Raw genomic sequence first — 20,495 nt, 5'->3', positions numbered from 1 at the left:
GGGCGCGGGGGTCAGCTTGAAATGTGGGCGCGGGGGTCAGCTTGAAATGTGGGCGCGGGGGTCAGCTTGAAATGTGGGCGCGGGGGTCAGCTTGAAATGTGGGCGCGGGGGTCAGCTTGAAATGTGGGCGCGGGGGTCAGCTTGAAATGTGGGCGCGGGGGTCAGCTTGAAATGTGGGCGCGGGGGTCAGCTTGAAATGTGGGCGCGGGGGTCAGCTTGACATTGGGGCGCGGGGGTCAGCTTGACATTGGGGCGCGGGGGTCAGCTTGAAATGTGGGCGCGGGGGTCAACTTGAAATCCTGCAGCGGATCAACTTGAAATCCTGCAGCGGGCCCACTTGAAATCCTGCAGCGGGCCCACTTGAAATCCTGCAGCGGGCCCACTTGAAATCCTGCAGCGGGCCCACTTGAAATCCTGCAGTGGGCCCACTTGAAATCCTGCAGCGGGCCCACTTGAAATGCGGAAGCGGGCCCACTTGAAATGCGGAAGCGGGCCCACTTGAAATGCGGAAGCGGGCCCACTTGAAATGCGGAAGCGGGCCCACTTGAAATGCGGAAGCGGGCCCACTTGAAATGCGGAAGCTGGCCCACTTGAAATGCGGAAGCGGGCCCACTTGAAATGCGGAAGCGGGCCCACTTGAAATGCGGAAGCGGGCCCACTTGAAATGCGGAAGCGGGCCCACTTGAAATTCGGAAGCGGGCCCACTTGAAATTCGGAAGCGAGCCAGCTTGAAATTCGGAAGCGAGCCAGCTTGAAATTCGGAAGCGAGCCAGCTTGAAATTCGGAAGCGAGCCAGCTTGAAATTCGGAAGCGAGCCAGCTTGAAATTCGGAAGCGAGCCAGCTTGAAATTCGGAAGCGAGCCAGCTTGAAATTCGGAAGCGAGCCAACTAGAAATTTGGAAGCGAGCCAACTAGAAATTTGGAAGCGAGCCAACTAGAAATTTGGAAGCGAGCCAACTAGAAATTTGGAAGCGAGCCAACTAGAAATTTGGAAGGGTGCCGACTTGAAATTTGGAAGGGCGCCAACTTGAAATTTGAAAGGGCGCCAACTTGAAATTTGAAAGGGCGCCACCTTGAAATTTGAAAGGGCGCCAACTTGAAAGTGGGAAGTGCACCAACTTGAAATTTGGAAGTGCACCAACTTGAAATTTGGAAGTGGGTCAACATGAAATTTGCGTTATGCTAATGCATGCTTAGACAACTCAAGGGGAATTGCTATATATTTTATCGGTCACATTATATATTATGCGGAAAATGCTAGTTATATCTCTTACATTTCTCTCTCTCTAAAGAACATCGCTTTCATCAGGAAGTGATAAAAATAAGGAATTGGGGTAGCTTGCGTCCGAAAAATGACTGTAGGTCAAGATTGTAAATATCTTCTACCTCACAGAAACGTTACTGAATGGTCCAGGCAATCTTGCATCCGTCATTTCTTCGCTATTTATTGTAAGGCAAAATATGTTTTCTCAACGTCTATTTAGAAGCCAATAAATGTTTTTCTGTAGTTTCATGTGCTCGCAGAAACGTTATTGTCAGGATGGTTGTTAGGCTGCTCTTGCCGATATCAGTTTTCAGTTGGTTCGGTTTCATAGTGTTTTAAAGCTTCTAATAGTCTACTGACCTTATAATTGAATATTGCAATTTAGTCACCTGAAAAAAGTTTTATTTTATTTTCACAGTCCCCGAGCGAAAATCGTGATCACAGTGATTTCTTTATGGTTTTAATGTCAAATTTAGTCACAACTGAACGGACGACAATTCCAAGCTGTAAGAAAGCCGTCTGATGTATTAGCGTATCTACAAGCATTGATCCGGTTATTTCATTCTGAAATGTTCAGTCATATGATTGTCTTAAGCGAGGCTGGCATTAGGCACTTCATTGATTGGACTAAGATGGATGAAATGAATCGATTCACATCTACGCACTGTATAAATATGTGGTCACCAGTGTTGAGAATATTTTTCATATGGCATAATAAAGTGCTGCTGTGCGAATTCTTCCACAAATTCAATTTAATCTAGCAATCACCTGAAAGGCGCAATTGAGACGGAAGCCTCGGTAACTATGTATCTTATGAATGATATGCTACCATAGTTGTGCCCGAATGAGAACAAGCTGATTCTTATCAGTTTCCGCTCTTTTCTAGCAGCAAAGAAAATATCGTATCGTACACATTTACACGCGATTGAGAAGTTCCCTAGTAAAATACGTTTGCAGATCTTTATTAGCAGAAATTATAAAAATACGCGAAGAGTTTCACGAGAAAAGCGATTTCATTGCGTAAAATACAAACACATCAAGCGCACATAAAAATAAAGGTACCTTGCCAGAACATGCGTCTAATGTTTCTTACTACATTCTTGTTCGAGCTACTGTGATCTTTGTGAAAGGAAATGCTGAAACACGTGGCAAATAGCCTTGGTGTTGAAATGATACGTGGAGGTGTGGCAAGACGTAAACACACAAAAAAAGAATTGAGCAGTGCGTATCCCCGAGCTTCTGGAATTGCCATTTTCACGTATTCCTCTGGCTTTGCGGATCTTGCAAGGGAGATGAGAACAGAAGATTCTGACGGAGCGATGATGCTATTTGCTATATACAGTATTAATTCTGACAGGTTTGGAATACGGGACAGTTAGAGTGCATTGATATCAAATTCGAATAAAATGGGTTGTATTCGCGGGTGTTTCAGAATAAAAGATAGCAAAAAAATAAGGTTTTGTGTAAAGGGTTGGAAGTGGCCGAGAAAACGGCGCCCTTTTCGTCTTTCGCATTTCCCACACTACCACGTGACTTGAGGCGTGTCAGTCTGTTTGCCGCGTGCTGACGTTCTCCATTTCATAGATATCACGATAGCTCGATACGGTAACTTCGTGTAGGCAAGCACTCTGAAGAGGCTTGAAGCCATCCTTCAACCGGCAATAATATATTTTATAGAATATACTGAAAATTGTGTTCAAGTTCTTAGAGGTACTTTTAGTTTGCAGTCAGAATACTTTCTTTCTAGACAAATTATGGGGTATTATGTGTGAAAACCACGATATGATTATGAGGCGCAACGTAGTGTGGGGCTCCGGAATAATTTCCACCACGTTATGTTCCTTAGCCTGCAACCTAAATCTAACACGTTTGTTCCCGCATTTCACTCACACCTTGATCCGATCGTCGTTTTTTCAAGAGAAAGCGGGCCGGTCACACAAAACAGATGTGTCGTGCGGGAATCCAGCGCAAAAGAAATATACATTGATTGAAAAACATTTGCTTTCTGTTGTTTAAGATGAAGCAGCTGCAGTTGCGCTGCATACAACACGACATTGACACAGCTTTTGGTGAGGCAGCGTTAAGATTTGGTATGTAGGGCTCACCTCACACCGCCTTTCACATCGGTTGAAGGCTGCTCCATGGCCGCCTTGTTTATCCCTGGCGTTGACTCATCGCTGCTGCTGCTACTAGCGCTGCTGCTGCTGCATAAAAATGCATATCGTAATAAAAAAGGACGTAAGTTACCATTGTCCACTTCTCTCGCAACACGTATGGTAGACGGCACCGTTTTCGAGATTTCGTCATAAGTTTTGTCAAATGAATGTGATAGCTCCGAAGTGGGTGAAGTACGCTCATAATTTTGTCGCAGTAACAATAAATGTACCGTATACAAAAAAGATGCGACTCAGCTGACCAGAATAAATCACTACTAAACAGCTGCTCAGGAATTTCCCCGTCACGTGGCCTGCGTTGGTCACACAAATGAACTAATGTTCACATCAGCTTTGGTCAAGATTGGCTTTGAGTTGAACAGAAGTATTCTGGAATAAACAAACTCTCCACCTCTTCGTACTTGGGCGTGCTTTTTCGTAACGTAGTTACAAAGTAAGTTCCTAGTCGATCGTCAATTACCACCTGCGGTCGCTTGAAAGCTTTCTGGTATGTCTACGTTTTTGTACAATGCTGGAGTCTTGGCGAAAACAATCTTTTTCTTTTCCTTCAATTGCTACGTGGGATAGGATCCAACCAAATTTCACGTTGATTCGCTTCCTCATTAGAACTTTGATGGAGCCAGAGATTGCCTTGTAAATTTGTTTTTTTAATTATGGGGTTTTAAGGACCAAAACCACTTTTTGATTATGAGGCACGCCGTAGTGGAGGACTCCGCAAATTTCGACCATCTGGAGTTCTTTTACGTGCACTTAAATCTAAGTACACGGGTGTTTTCGCATTTCGCGCGCATCGAAATGCGGCCGCCGTGACCGGGATTCGATCCCACGACCTCGTACTCAGCAGCCCAACACCATAGTGTAAACGTGTCTTGAGGTAGGTTAAGGTGTGAAGCTTGGGTGCCCGTGAACGTCAAATTTGGACGTGGGTCAGCTTGTGTTATTCGGTTAAATTTGGTTTAGTGGCGCAAACGCGGCCAAGGGTATGCTGCGCCAAAGACGAGGTGTTTTTGATATACCATTGAAGAAGAAAAAGGCTGTGGTAATCTATACTTTGTGTGAAAAGCCAGGGTCATATAATAGTTTACGCACGTCAGATAATGGGAACACCGGATCATCTCCTCCATTTAAAGCTGGTTGTAAAGGTATATGTAGTTTATAAAATTTGTGCAAAAGGTTTTGTCAGCAATATATGCATAACTGTTGGTGGTTCTTGGCATTTCTCGCATGTTTGCGCGTCTTTGTTTTCAGTATATAATTGTGTGTGTGTCCATGCGTATTCGGCATAAAAATATTTCAAAGAACTGCTCCTAGTGGTTGCACGACTTCCACTCCCCAAGAACGGGTTTAGTGAGACGTAGCTAGTCCGTACCATGGTCCCATTCATGTTGCCACTTTGACGTTAAGACCTTCCTAATCACACGGATACTATCTTCATGTGGAACTGTTGCGTTTTTTATGTCTCTGTATGCTGCCATTGATTCGCAATTATCAGCTGCTTCAGTACCCGGTATAACGACATGGCTTGGAACCCAGCAGAAACGAATTGATACGCCGTATTTCTTGAGCGCCACTATGTTTAGAATAACCCCCAACAGGAGTACACGCTCCGATTTTAGATGTAGAGCCTTTAGTGTACTTAAGGAATAGGTGTATATGACTGTATTTTGTGCTTGCCAGTGATACCTTTTCTAACTACAACCATTAACTCCATTAACTCCAGTATACGCCATTTACTGGCATACGCCATGCGCCATTAACTCCAGCAGTGAAAACAGGCGTGCTGTGGCAATATAATACTTGTTTCCCAATTTTCCCTTACGGCCCCTACACCCACGTTTGGTTTCGTTTTCGTTTTAGAGTCATCAATGTAAAATTTCATGTTATTTGGATATTTATCCCGAAGCGCACAGAATTCTTGTATAATGTGTTCGTTTGTTGTGTCTCTTTTTCTTTTAATGTGTTAATGTCCAGTCGCACAACTGTGTGAAATCGTACCACGGTAGCAGTCGTGTTTTTTGGGAACATGAAGGACTTCATTAGGAATGTTATACTCCCGTCTATATTACTCAACAATAGACCATATTCACACTCTCAGTCAGGTTATAGAGAAATGTGCGGAATATAACCAACCCTTATATATAGCTTTCATTGATTACGAGAAAGCATTTGATTCTGTCGAAACCTCAGCAGTCATGCAGGCATTACGGAATCAGGGTGTAGACGAGCCGTATGTAAAAATACTGAAAGATATCTATAGCGGCTCCACAGCCACCGTAGTCCTCCATAAAGAAAGCAACAAAATCCCAATAAAGAAAGGCGTCAGGCAGGGAGATACGATCTCTCCAATGCTATTCACAGCGTGTTTACAGGAGGTATTCAGAGACCTGGATTGGGAAGAAATGGGGATAAAAGTTAATGGAGAATACCTTAGTAACTTGCGATTCGCTGATGATATTTCCTTGCTTAGTAACTCAGGGGACCAACTGCAATGCGTGCTCACTGACCTCGAGAGGCAAAGCAGAAGAGTGGGTCTCAAAATTAATCTGCAGAAAACTAAACTAATGTTTAACAGTCTCGGAAAAGAACAGCAATTTACAATAGGCAGCGAGGCACTGGAAGTCGTAAGGGAATACATCAACTTAGGGCAGGTAGGGACTGCGGATCCGGATCATGAGACGGAAATAATCAGAAGAATAAGAATGGGCTGGGGTGCGTTTGGCAGGCATTCTCAGATCATGAACAACAGGTTGCCATTATCCCTCAAGAGAAAAGTGTATAATAGCTGTGTGTTACCAGTACTCACCTACGGGGCAGAAACCTGGAGGCTTACGAAAAGGGTTCTACTCAAATTGAGGACGACGCAACGAGCTATGGAAAGAAGAATGATAGGTGTAACGTTAAGGGATAAGAAAAGAGCAGATTGGGTGAGGGAACAAACGCGAGTTAATGACATCTTAGTTGAAATCAAGAAAAAGAAATGGGCATGGGCAGGACATGTAATGAGGAGGGAATATAACCGATAGTCATTAAGGGTTACGGACTGGATTCCAAGGGAAGGGAAGCGTAGCAGGGGGCGGCAGAAAGTTAGGTGGGCGGATGGGATTAAGAAGTTTGCAGGGACGGCATGGGCACAATTAGTACATGACCGGGGTTGTTGGAGAAATATGGGAGAGGCCTTTGCCCTGCAGTGGGCGTGACCAGGCTGATGATGATGATGATATTCCTCAATCACAGGACAAGCGGCCGAATAAGGTTCGGTTTATTTGTGTAGTGTAGGCGTGAGTTGCACTGTGTGACGATCTTGTAGCTTATGTGTTGCGAGGAGGACTGAACTCTATGCACGTAGGAAAAAAAATTGGAGGACGCTTAAGCTTCGCATTCAAGAGTGGGACGCGACAGCGTTCCCGTCGACCCGCCAAGGGGTATAAGACAATGCGCTACGGCACAGCGATCACTTACGATGCGCCCCGCATCGGTCTTAGCGACCACCTATCACGAGGTGAGCGTCGAGCAACGCAGCGTTCGGCGCGGCAACGAAACGTGCGCCTGAGCGAACGGAACGAACCAAAGAACTCGGTGTCTCGGAGGGGAAACGATCTACGCCAGCCAAACGTCGTGATCGGCACGGGCAGAGAGATAGTAATCTAAACCGGGAGCACGGCGAAGTGTCGTCAGGGGAGAGGGAGTCCCGCGACGCGCCTGGCAGTGGTCCCAATGCGGGCGCGGCGCGCCTCCTGTCGGGGCAGCGCCGTACATTGAGAGGAGGGAGTCTTCTGTGTTTGCCGCAAGATGGCTCTGCGTGTGCGGAAAGCGCAGAAGAAATGCAGCGGAAATTCACTTCGCAACTCGTGTAATTGCGACTTCTGTACGTTACATGTTCATAATTACCGATATACACCGCATTATAACTTTCCACGGCTCGTTTCGAAGGCAACAGCGCATTCACTAGAGGCGCGTTTGCACCGCTTGGAAGCATCGAACTCGTGGCTGAGTGGTAGCGTCTCCGTCTCACACTCCGGAGACCCTGGTTCGATTCCCACCGGGCCAATCTTGGAAGTTGCTTTTTATTTATGAAGCGCCTGCCGTGATTTATCGCTCACGGTCAACGCCGCAAACGCCGACACCGACGCCGACACCGACGACGACACCGGCTTTTCTGCGACACGAGCTTCTTAACGCTATCGCGTTAAAAGTGAGCTAAGCTCTGCCGCTGCTCTAAGGGAGGTTCATTACACTCAACGTTTAACTTAAAACAGGTGACGTTCTGTAGGCACTACTTGCACGTCGCAGACGAAGGTTGTGCACTATATCAAGTCGTCGAATATCAGACTGTCTGGATGAGCCATAAGCCACGCAGTAGTATAGAATGCTGCGCATAAGATACCGGTAGATACGTAAAAGACATTTTCGGTCGGAACCCCACTCCTTGTGAAATGAAAGTTTGAGGATATTCGAGGCCTTATTTGCTGCAATCTTCAGTGTTGCTATGTGAGCTAAGAAGTTTAGTTTGGTGCCAAAGGTTACCCCTAAAATGTTATGGTCTTGTTTGATCAGCAGTGTGACGTCATTCAATTTTAGGACTGGATCGCTGAGTTTCTGAGTGAACAAAACTATAGCCGCTTTCTATTTGGAGAAATAGAAACCAGTTTTGTTAGCGTGTTCTGTAAGTTTATATTGTGATTTAAAGCTGCCTTTCACAGGTTGACAAAGTTGAGGTGCGGAAAACCACATGGAGATCGTCTACGTATACAGTGCATAAGAGACAAAGGTATAATCTTAATAACTGAGTTCATATTACTATCAATAGTGTGGTGCTGAGAACACAGCCTTGTGGAACGCCATTTTCCTGTGTAAATGAATGAGACTGTAGTGAGCCCAGATCTACCTGAAATGATCTATTAGACATAAAATCAGCTAGGCAGCTCAGCATTTTATCCCGGATCCTGAGGTCAGCCTGGTCTCTCAAGATTTCATACCTCCACGTGGTATCATCGCCTTTTTATTAATCGAAGAAAAGTGCAAGACAGTGTTCGCTTGTGAAAAAATGCCTATCGAATGCCATGCTGTAGACAGACAAGATGGTCATTAGTTCAGCAATCCTTTTTATATCCACCCTGGGGTGGGGTAGGGTGGGGTATAATAGGTTTAATGATTCTAAAATAAATAAGACTGCTATAGGTAATTCTTTCACATAATTTTGCCAAAGAGCTTGTGAGGGCAATGGGTCTGTAGCTGTTTGCGGATGTTGGGCATATACTAGCTTTTAGAAAAAGCACTACTATTGCCTTTTTCCACTCTTCCGGCATCGCACCAGATTCGCAGATTCTGTTGAAAAATTTCTCGGAGAGCACCTACAAATGCTTGAGACAGATGTGCCAGCATGGCATAGTGAATACGTTGGTGACTTTGTGCTGTTTCTTTTTCCTGCAGGAAGGGCGCTATTTATTTCCTGTTGTGTGGTGGGTGCATTGTACAGTTAATTTGACGCAGTAGTAGCGGGCACCTTCTGCTTTTCGGCAGATTGTTTGTACCTTAAAAATTCCTTTGTATAATTCGTTGAACTGGATACAGCACAGAAGTATTCGCCAAATATATCTGCAAGTTATTGTGCTGGTGTTATTGTGCCTGAAGTTGTGAGTAACGGTATTGTGTGAGATGAGTTATCTCCCTAAAACTTTTACACCTGTTCCCACATTCGCTGAGATATCACTGAACTGTTAATTGAGGATGTATATTTCTTCCGCGATGACTTTTCCGCCTGCCTTTGAAAATATCGTGCTTTTGCCTGTTATAGTATAAGAGGTTGAGATAGGACGGGTATCTTCTCAAGATTCCCCAGGCCCTATTTTGACGCTTCTTTGCTTCTGCGCACGCTCAGTAGACCACCAGGGATAGGTGCTCTTGCGCACAAGGCTAGTTGCTTGAGGTATTGCCTTTCCTGCCACTGACAATAAAATCGCAATGAACATTTCATTAATTTCGTTTACGCTTAGTTCACTTAAGAATGCTTCGTCGAGTTCTGCATGTTTCATGACAAGCGGTCAGTACTGCACCAAGAAGGATTTTCCAGCGACGTGGTTTAACATTTGTAATGGGTAGTGGTGATGCTAGTTCGATAACAGCAGGTAGATGATCGCTGCCATGTGAGGTGTTCAGGACTTCCCATTTGAATCAGTAAAACCACATAGTGAGCAAAAGGCTAAATCTAGGCAAATAAATTTTGTGATGCAGGTGAGAAATAGGTTGGCGCACCTGAGATTGAAATACAAGCGCAATTTGATAAAACGAAATCTTCAATAAGCTGCCCTGTTTGGTCAGTTTTATCGCTGTCCAAAAGAATGCAATGAGCATAAAATTTCCATCTAAAAGAGGAGTCTCTGGCAACTGGTACATTGTACATATACATATACCAAAATTAGTTTGGTATGTAGGGTTAGAAGTGGCCGAAGAAACTGCGCTCTTTTCTGTTTTCGAATTTCCAGCACGACCACGTGACTTGAAGCTTTCCTGTGTGTTTGCCACATGCTCAAGTGTTTCACTTCATTACTATCATGATAGTACAATACGGTACTTTCGTGTAGGCAAGCACCTTAAGGAAACTTCAAAGCATACTTCAGCCGGCAATAATATGTTTTCTAGAATGTACCCAAAATTGTGTTTCGCGCCGTATGAATATACGTGGTCTGCCTTTTTGCAATATTTGAAAGGCACTTTTAGTTTGAAGTCAGCATATTTTTTCTATAAAAATTATGTTATTTCAAGTGCCAAAACCAAGATGTGATTATGAGGCAAACGGTAGTGGGGGACTGCGGAATAATTTGAACCACGTAAGTTTCCTAACTTGAGCCTTAATCTAAAATATTTGTTCCCGCATTTCACCAAAGCATAAACGCGGCCATCGTGCTTTTTCTTGACAAAGCGGACCGGTCACACAAAGCAGGTGTGCCTTGGATGTATCCAACAGCAAAAATATACAATAATTAAAAAAGAACATTCCCTTTCGGTGGTGCTACTCGTTGGTACAATAAAGTGAACCAGCTGCATATGAGCTGCATACAACACTATATTGGCACAGCTTTCGCAGAGCCAACGTTAAGATTTCGTACATAGGGCTCACCTCACACCGTCTTTCACAGTTGGAGGTTGCTCCATGGCCGCCTTGTTTTTCCGTGACCTTATCCCGTCCCTGCTGCTGCTACTAGTGCTGCTGGTGCGGCTACTGGCAAAGACAAAAGACGCATAGCGCAAAAATGAGACAAGTTAGCATTGTTCACTTCTCTCGTGACAGATAGCGTTAGATGCCACCGTCTTCGAGATTGGTCCATATGCTTCGTCAAATTAATATGATAACTCCATAAGGGGTGAAATCTACTTATAATTTAGTTGCGTTAGTAATCAGTGAGCAATACACAAAAAATATGTGACTCAGCCACCCAGAATATATCACTGTACTAAGTAGCTCCCAAGAAATTGCCGCGTCATGCAGCCTGCAGAGGTCACACAAATAAAGGAATGTTCATATAGACTGTCGCCAAGATTGCCCTTCAGTTGAACGCAAGCATTCTAGAATTCGCTGAAATTTCCCACCACTCCCAACTTGGTCGTACTCTCTCGTAACGTAGTTACAAGGTACGCTCGTGGGCGATCATCAATCAGCAGTTGTGGACGGGTATTGCATCCTTAGGGTTCTGAAGAAATTTTTCCTCCCATACATTCGGGACACATGTCAGTGCTAGGCATGCAAGAGCGCGAGTTTTTCATTTTCTTGAATTCGTAAGTGGGATAGGTTCCAATAAATTTGTCGTCGAATGCCCTTCTTCATTACAACTTTGATCAGCGCCAGAGACAGCCTTCTAAACTTGTGTTGAGGTAGGCCATGGTGTAAAAATTGTAACGATGACTTCGAGTCCGTCAGCACCCCGACGTCACGTATGGTATACGCGCGAAGTTTTCGCAAAGCCGCTGTAATTGCGACAGTTCCTACTTTTGTAGACGAAATTACGGGGTCCCGGTGGCTAGACCGTGACACATCAAAGCAGGGTGTGCAGTATTGCGCTGCGCCAATTTCTGTTTGTTGACACACCGGCCAGTTTGCTGCACTCGTAGGCGGGTTCGAAGCGCTGTGATCAAGAGGTCTAGCACAATAAATTTTTATTGGACAGTTGAAATGGTGCGTTTGCAAGTGTAGGTTGGATATACTGAGGCTGCAGGCAACATCTGAAAAAAAAAACGTTTATGGGTCGAGGCGGCTTCTTTTAGGCTACTCCGATACTAACAATCGGAAGGTGTCCTGCACTGCATGGAAACGGCAGCGAGTTCTTTCTCTTAGCCGCCGGAGAAATGCCCTGCCCAATTATAAGGGGGGTGGCCAACCGATATTTGGGCGTGGGCCAGTTTCAGAGTTGCGCGCGGGCCAGTTTCAGAGTTGCGCGCGGGCCAGTTTCAGAGTTGCGCGCGGGCCAGTTTCAGAGTTGCGCGCGGGCCAGTTTCAGAGTTGCGCGCGGGCCAGTTTCAGAGTTGCGCGCGGGCCAGTTTCAGAGTTGCGCGCGGGCCAGTTTCAGAGTTGCGCGCGGGCCAGTTTCAGAGTTGCGCGCGGGCCAGTTTCAGAGTTGCGCGCGGGCCAGTTTCAGAGTTGCGCGCGGGCCAGTTTCAGAGTTGCGCGCGGGCCAGTTTCAGAGTTGCGCGCGGGCCAGTTTCAGAGTTGCGCGCGGGCCAGTTTCAGAGTTGCGCGCGGGCCAGTTTCAGAGTTGCGCGCGGGCCAGTTTCAGAGTTGCGCGCGGGCCAGTTTCAGAGTTGCGCGCGGGCCAGTTTCAGAGTTGCGCGCGGGCCAGTTTCAGAGTTGCGCGCGGGCCAGTTTCAAAGTTGCGCGCGGGCCAGTTTCAAAGTTGCGCGCGGGCCAGTTTCAAAGTTGCGCGCGGGCCAGTTTCAAAGTTGCGCGCGGGCCAGTTTCAAAGTTGCGCGCGGGCCAGTTTCAAAGTTGCGCGCGGGCCAGTTTCAAAGTTGCGCGCGGGCCAGTTTCAAAGTTGCGCGCGGGCCAGTTTCAAAGTTGCGCGCGGGCCAGTTTCAAAGTTGCGCGCGGGCCAGTTTCAAAGTTGCGCGCGGGCCAGTTTCAGAGTTGCGCGCGGGCCAGTTTCAGAGTTGCGCGCGGGCCAGTTTCAGAGTTGCGCGCGGGCCAGTTTCAGAGTTGCGCGCGGGCCAGTTTCAGAGTTGCGCGCGGGCCAGTTTCAGAGTTGCGCGCGGGCCAGTTTCAGAGTTGCGCGCGGGCCAGTTTCAAAGTTGCGCGCGGGCCAGTTTCAAAGTTGCGCGCGGGCCAGTTTCAAAGTTGCGCGCGGGCCAGTTTCAAAGTTGCGCGCGGGCCAGTTTCAGAGTTGCGCGCGGGCCAGTTTCAGAGTTGCGCGCGGGCCAGTTTCAGAGTTGCGCGCGGGCCAGTTTCAAAGTTGCGCGCGGGCCAGTTTCAAAGTTGCGCGCGGGCCAGTTTCAAAGTTGCGCGTGGGCCAGATGAAAGCTGGGCGTGGGCCAACTACAAGTTTGGGCGCGGGCCAACTTGAAATTTGGACGTGGCCCAACTTAAAATTTGGGTTATGTTATTGCATACTTTGGCAACTCGAACGGAGTTTCTGCATATAATATCGGTCGATTTATGTATAACAAAGGTGAAGCCTAGTCACATCTCGCAAGTATCTATATATCGAAACAACATCGCTTTCATCAGTTGTAAAATCAGGACTGCGAAAGGTGGCCTCCCAAGAATCGGAAATAGTTGCTGCCTCACAGAAACGGTAATGAATGCTACAGGCTGTTGTGCATCCTTCATTTCTTCATTATCTTTTGTAATGAAAATATTAGTATTTATTAACCTCTATTTAGAAACCATATAAAATGTTTCTGTAATATTTATATTCCCAGAGAACGTGTTGCGAGGACGGTTTTTGTTATATGCTGGTTTTACCGAAATCGGTTTAGCGTTTTGGGGGCTTTTAGTGTTCTAAAGGTTCTAACACACTATTGAATTATATCATCGAATATTGTAGTGCATCGCATATATAAATATATTGCCTTTCTTTTCATATGTACCTAGAGAAAGTCGCCATCACCGTGACTTTTACATTGTTTTAATGCCAACTTTAGTCAAAACTGACGGACGATCGTTCCTGGCTATATAAAAGCCGTCTGAAGTAATAGCGTATTTTCAAGCATTGATACAATTATTTCATTCTAAAATGTTTAGTCATATCATTGTCTTAAGCGAGGCTGACATTAGGCACTTCAATGAATGGACTAAGACGGATGAATTGAATCGATTCAAAACTACTCCCTGTACAAAGATGTTACCAGCAGTACAAGGAATATTTCTCCTATGCCATAAAAAACCTGTGCTGTGCGAATTTGTTCACTAATGAAATTCATTTTGGCAATTGCCTCAAAGGGCGCCATTGAGAAGCAAGTCTCATTAAGTACGTCGCTGACGAATGACATGCTGCTATAGTTGTGGACCAGTGATAACTTCCTGAATGTATTATCAGTTCCCTCTGTTTTGTCGCTGGTGTACAAATACAGATCTACACACACATAATGCGATTAAGAAGTTTCCTATTAAAACACGTTTGAACTTTTTATTAGTACAGATGTAAAAAATACGCGAAGCCTGTGACCAGAAAAGTGATTTCATTGTGGAAAATTGCCAAAAAATCAAGCGCACCTAAAGATATAGTTACCTTGCACGAACACGCTTCTAATGGTTCTGAAAAGTTTCATGTTCGAGCTACGGTCATCTTCGTGAAAGGAAATACTGAAGTACGAGGCAAATAGTCTTGTTCAAATGTTGCGCGGCGCTATGTCAACATGCAAACAAAAAAGGTAACTAGTGCGGAATCTCCTGTTTTTTTTTACATTTCACTTTGCACGTAGTTAAGATTTGATGATTGTTCTTTTCTCCTTGAAGTCGACCAAAGTCTCTTCAAGGTGTTTATCGGCGTTGATGAAGCAGGAGGCGGGTTGGAGGTAACAAAACTTGAAGATATATTGTAACGGAAATATTTACACAGTCAAATACAGAGTTAACAAAAGAACACTGATACAAAACACACAAGTAAACAGCGCCTTACTCTTCTACTTTCTCTTAAGTTAGAGCCTAGGACAACTGTCACTACATACGATCAACCGAGTCTCACTGTTCTACCACTAAGTGGTTACGGCCCAGACTAGCGTTGCATCGTACGGAGTCTTACTGTTCTATCAGGTTTAGTGATTACAGCCTAGACTGAGGAACAAGCGCCTCGTCTCGATTGTTATAGGGGAAAGAGACAAAGAAAAAGGGCGGTAGGGTCGTTAGCCCATCCCACGGAAGCAATTGCCAATGAGAGTTGACAGTTTCTTAAGCCACAACCCAAAGGGATGGGCTTACTCTCATAAGTGAATCTATTGGAAAACCACCCTGTTTTCCCTCTTCCCACATCTTCTCCCCCTCCTATTTCCACGTGGTCAGTGACGGCCTAGTCAAACACGCCAGGCATGCATGATTTATTGAGGCCATCTCGCACCTCAGCGGCGTTTCTAGCCAGCAAGGGGGGGCTCGGGCGCTGGTGTCCCAACACCGCGTACCGTAGTCCCCCTCAAGGTTTTTCCTGGTAGAAAACTAATTACCGCTGGCGGCATCCGGACTCGGGTGCTCTTAAAACGACGCCGCGCCCCTCTCTACGGCGCGCACTGCATGTTGCAACACGACACAAAGCGGGCTCTCCCCAGCGCTCAAAACAAGATGCACGTGGCTGCCGTCCGAATGCGAGGGGCGCGAACCCCCCGCTCCGTACGCGCCAGACGTGGTCAACATTGCTAGCAGCTGCGTCTCTAATTAGCAGGGGACTCAAGAGCCGGCGCCACAACGTCGCGTATACAACCTTTGTCCGCTCGAGCTTTGTCCGCGTGGCCCTATTATGACCATCGGCGGAATGTCAACAAAGCCCGCGTAAAAGCATTTTCTCCGAATCCGTTTTCCGCCTCTGCACCGCGCCCCCCGCGGCGGCGCGCGCCTCGGCTCGTCACCCAACACCACGCGGGCCGTCCGACCCCTCAACAACAGAAACGGTCGCCGCCCGAGGCGCGGGGGGGTGGACGCTTCCCCATTCACAAAACGCACGGGCAACTCGCGGCACTTCAAAAGTATATACAAAACAATCATGCAGCCCTACGCCGTCCATTCTGCCTGTTCGAGAGATGAGCGGCCTAACACGTTCCCCCTAAAGAGTATACTGGGCTGATTTTCGCTCAGTGATACGATAAATCACTGCCGCGATTACGTAATGAACATTCTAACCACACCCTAGCCTAATTACATCACAACAACAAACACTTTCAAATAACAAAGCAAGAAGAGAGTAAAAAGAAATACACAATACATGTCATCAAACTATTAAGCACACGATTGCAGTTCCAAACTGTAAGAGAACTCTAGTGTCTCTGGGTCTTGAATCGGCACTCACAAAGTCCGCAATATACAGCGCCAAGTGAGCAGGAACATTCACGCCCATCCAGTTGGCATGGCAGTATAGTATTACGCTGGCTTCCCTGAGCTGTTGTGAAGCCTGGACAAAGCATCCGCGTTACCCTTACTGATGCCCTTCCGATGTCGCATTGACACGTGATATCGCTGTAAAGCCAGCGCCCATCTTGTCAATTTTGCCCCGTGTGGAGTCGAAGTTGTAAGGTACGACAATGGATTGTGGTCGGAAACAACGTTTATCTCGGCACCAAAAAGCCAGTAGTCAAACTTCTTTAAGGCCCATATAATAGCAAACGCTTCCCTCTCAATTGTCGACCATCGCGTCTGAGTCGGCGTGAAGCGGTGGCTGGCAGAGGCAATAGGCCTCTCCTCTCCCTCGGCTGTCATTTGCGCCAAACAAGCGCCCGCCGCCGTAGCTGACGCGTCTGTGAAAAGCCAGTAGGGCTCAGATGGGTCCGGAGTGCTGAGCGCAACGGCCTCGCACAGGGACTGTTTCAGTGTCTCAAATGCCATCTGAGCTTCCTCCGGCCAGGGTATGCTATTGGGTACCGCTTTCTTTGTTAACCGCGTGAGCGGGCTCGCCACCTCTGCATATTCTCTGACGTACTCGCGATAGTAGCCGCACAGTCCTAGCAGGCTGCGTAGCTCCTTTTTAGTGCGTGGTGGCACCAGATTCTTAATTGCAGCTATTTTCTCTGGATCTGGTGCGTGCGTCCCTGAACCGACAATATGCCCGAGGTAATGAATGTGGGATTGTGCACCCTGACACTTTTCCGGACTGGCTTTCAGCCCAGCCTTTTCTAGGACCTGAAGGATAATGTCGAGATGCTTTAAGTGCTCCTTCCACGTGTTAGAGAAAATGGCAATATCATCTAGGTATGCCGTGGCGTATGTCTGATGTTGCGATAAGAGCTTGTTCACCATTCTCTGAAAGGTCGCGGCTGAATTTTTTAGCCCGAACGGCATCACTTTCCAAGCATATTGACCTTCAGGCGTTACAAACGCGGTGAAATTCTGACTCTTCTTTTCCATCGGCACCTGCCAGTACCCGCGCCTAAGGTCTATCACCGTAATGAACTGTGCTCTTCCCACTCTGAAAATCAATTCTTGAGGATTCATCATAGGGAACGCATCCACTTTGGTGACGGCATTTAGCGCGCGGTAATCTACACACATGCGGATTGTCCCATCCTTTTTCCCTACGCATACTACCGGATGCGCAAATTCGCTTTCAGTAGGATAGATCAGTTTCCAAGCCAAAAGTTCACCAACTTGCCGGCTGACTTCTTTCTTTAACAGCTCAGGTATCCGATAAGGGAACGTCTTCCTTGGCTGGTGCCCTGGTTCTAATTCTATCCTATGTTGACCCACATTTGCCATACCCGGAATGCCGTCAAAGAGTGCACGATGCCTTTGAAATACAGCCTGTATTTCCGTCTGGGAATCAGCATCTAGATGAGCAACCTTTTCCCTTGTCACCGCCAACTCTTCGCGCCTTATAGTTGTAGGTTGCGGAGCATATTCTACCTCCCCAAAGTCATGGTCCTGATCGAAAATGACCCCAATATGGCTGACTCTTGCATAGTATGGTCGAATGTAGTTGGCGTGAATACTTTTCACTTTACCCTCTACTGTTTCAACCCGATAAGAATGCCGTCGCTCACGTCCAACCACTGTGAATGGGCCCAGCCACTTAGGTGCCATCTTACCATTCCGATCGTTGTCGAATACCAGCACTTTGTCACCAACCTTAAAAGCTTTGTCTCTGGTGCTGCGATTATACGCACCAACATAGCTGTCCTGACGTGTTGCACTAGTTAGCTCAGCGATATTAGCAGCGGTCTCGAGTTGCTCCCGAAGTTGCTGTAAATACTTAGCGGGGTTCTCTCTTAAAGTTGCAGGTACCGTCAGTTCTCCCGTCCACGTCCGCTGTAGTATTAGAAGCGGTCCCGTGGGGTTTCTTCCATACAACAGACGGAATGGAGCCACTCCGGTAACCACATGGGGAACTTCCCGATAAGCCCATAATACAAGCGGGATCAATTTGTCCCAATTTTTCGAGTCTCTTTGAATTACATGGAACAACATGTTTTTCAATACCCTGTTCCATCTTTCTACGACTCCATTACTCTCTGGGTGTTCTGGGGTTGAGAACCTTGGTGCGCAACCTAATTTCTCGAGCATCGACTGTGTGAGCTGTGATTTGAAATTAGTGCCCTGGTCGGAACAGATCATTTCCGGAACGCCAGTACGACTAAAAATTTCAATCAACGCGTCGCAAGTCGCCTTAGCTGTCAAAGAGCGCAGTGGGACAACCTCTGGCCACCTTGTGCAAATGTCCACCAAGCATAGCGCGTACCTATGGCCTCTCGCTGACGGTGTGTCTAAGGGTCCAATGATATCTACGTTGACAATTTGAAAAGGGTGCTCTGGCCTAGTGAGAGGAGTTATAGGTACTCTGTCCGTGCGACGCCTGTCAGAGCGAATTTGACAATCATGGCACGAGCGACAATGCTCTAATACCTCCTTCTCCATGCCAGGCCAAAAAAAATTATACCTAATGCGCGCTTTAGTTTTCTTCGGGCCTAGGTGCCCTCCGCATAGTGACTCGTGAGCCAAATGCATCACCTCACTGCGCTTGTCTTTCGGAACAACTAGTTGTCTCACTCGGGTGCCTACTATTGAGTCCCAGTGGTATAAGAGTCCATCAGAGACGAACATGCCGGATTTCCCACTCCGAGCATCTTCCCACCCCTTCTTTAAGGTAGCGTCAGCTAGTTGCAATCTGCGGAACTCTTCTCTCTGGCTTACTGACGCATCCCTCTCTTCATCAATTAGCTCAACTTCCCCAGAAACACCTTCCTCCTCCAAAGTAACGTTGCAGGCCACTGCCTCGGCTTTCTCATTTGATCGCTCTATCCTCTGAGCAGGCTCGGCCGGTGCTACAATGGATTCCAGAGAGCTGCTGGCCCTCAACAATTGTTCCCAATCTTCCTTGGTCAACAAACAATCTGTGCCCTCGACGAGCTCATTAGTCAACGCGCAAAGTAGGTCAACGTTCTGAGGTTCCGCTGCCATTTGCGGGCTATTTAACTTTACCGGCAACGTTGCTAGCTTTGCCTCAATAGTTTTACCAAATGCAGACACCAATCGTATCGTGCCTGAAGGCTCCACAATACATTGCGGAAGCAGACTCTCGCGTACGACAGTTATTTCACTCCCCGTATCTAAAATCGCATCTGTGGATACGTTTCCGCATGAGATCGGGATCAACTGTAGGTTGGTCATGCCTTCACCTTTGTGTTTCAAGGCCTCTACCTTTGCAGTAAGGACTCCATCAGGTATCCCACTTCCCGTCTCGTCGGCTATCAACACCCTTTGTGCTCTCGGCCTTGGCTCGGTAGCCTTCTTTGGCTGGTTTCCCTTGTCACTAGACTTCGGGCAATCCTTAGCGAAATGGCCTGAGCTGTGACATACGTGGCACTTGAGGGCGCTTTTCGCCACTCGCGTCGGTTTTTGCCCCATCTCTGCCGCTGATGGCTTTGAGGCGTATCCTTTGCCTTTCGCTCGTTCCAAAGTTTGCAGTACTTTGGCAATCTCAGGTGGCTTAAGCCATTCCTCGCCTTCTCGTAGCCTCACGTACTCAAGACCCTCTATACTGAGGCCCGCTTTTATACGATCCGCAACCATGAGTTCTGCCATAACTTCTACGCTGTCGGCCCCTCTTACTTGAAGGTAGTAGGAGAAATACGTTTTCACTCGCGACGCGAACTGTGACCACGTCTCCTCCTTCCGCTTCACTGCTCTCTCAAACCTTTGCAGATACTCTGCCGGAGAAAGCTTCAGTTCCATCAGCACTGCCTGTTTAACTGACTCGTAATCTGTACTCTCTTCCTGGTTGAGGTTACGCAGTAGGTAGCGAACGCGCTCAGTTAGAGCTGGCATGACTAAATGCACACGACTTTCATACGGTACCCCGTAAGTAGCAAAAAGTCTTTCTACCTCCTCAAACCATAAGGGTACATCCGCGTCACACGGCAGGCGGAACCCTTTCAGCACTTTTGCGCATTGCTCGACGGAGTCGAAACCCATTCGCCTCCGATCGCCCCGCTCCGACTCAGCGCTGGACGACGTGCCATTGAGACGTTCAGCATTCGTCCTTGCCTGCAACAGCCTTTCGTACTCAATCTGAAGTTGTATACAGGTAGTCTGAGCATTGAGCCTTTGAATTTCAAGTTCAAGCGTTCTTGTATCATTCGAAATTTGCAAAGGCTGAGATGCCTGCTGCGAAAATTCTTGGCTCTGACTGGGTTCTCTCATTTCATTTGACTTATCGGAATTTAGCCTATCGTCATTTGATAACTCCCGATTCCGATCCATTTCCGCCACCATAGCACCCTCAACTCCATTAGACTCCATTGTCTCTGCGCCCCTGCGTGTCCTCACCATTTGCTCTACACATCAACTGCCATGCCAACTTGAGAAAGACGCAAGAAATCCTGCTCACCCTTTGCTGAATGCACTGTCGTTTTCGGATCTCCTCCACGGTGCCGGGCTT

General features: G+C 47.1%; 2 protein-coding genes across 34 annotated transcripts in view; both read right to left on the bottom strand.

The window, feature by feature from the left end:
* Window positions 1-20,495, bottom strand: part of LOC139046731 (gastrula zinc finger protein XlCGF8.2DB-like) — a 103,158-nt gene that overhangs the window by 25,470 nt on the left and 57,193 nt on the right. Inside the window, exons 3-4 of one of the 2 annotated variants that reach the window (XM_070523479.1) lie at window positions 10,556-10,657; window positions 3,370-3,468 (exon numbers count right to left, since the gene is read on the bottom strand). In XM_070523479.1, coding sequence (XP_070379580.1) covers window positions 3,370-3,468; window positions 10,556-10,657 — 201 coding nt within the window. The remainder of the gene's footprint in view (window positions 1-3,369; window positions 3,469-10,555; window positions 10,658-20,495) is intronic. The other variant, XM_070523480.1, reaches the window with a different exon arrangement.
* The window catches only part of LOC135915154 (histone-lysine N-methyltransferase PRDM9-like), a 473,262-nt gene that overhangs the window by 439,441 nt on the left and 13,326 nt on the right, over window positions 1-20,495 (bottom strand). The gene's annotated exons all lie outside the window — the stretch shown is intronic.

This window comes from Dermacentor albipictus, chromosome 8 (genome assembly GCF_038994185.2).
Source record: "Dermacentor albipictus isolate Rhodes 1998 colony chromosome 8, USDA_Dalb.pri_finalv2, whole genome shotgun sequence".
Classification (NCBI taxonomy): Eukaryota; Metazoa; Arthropoda; class Arachnida; order Ixodida; family Ixodidae; genus Dermacentor; species Dermacentor albipictus.
Note: the sequence above shows the minus strand (reverse complement) of the source record. Positions and strands in the feature narration are given on the sequence as shown.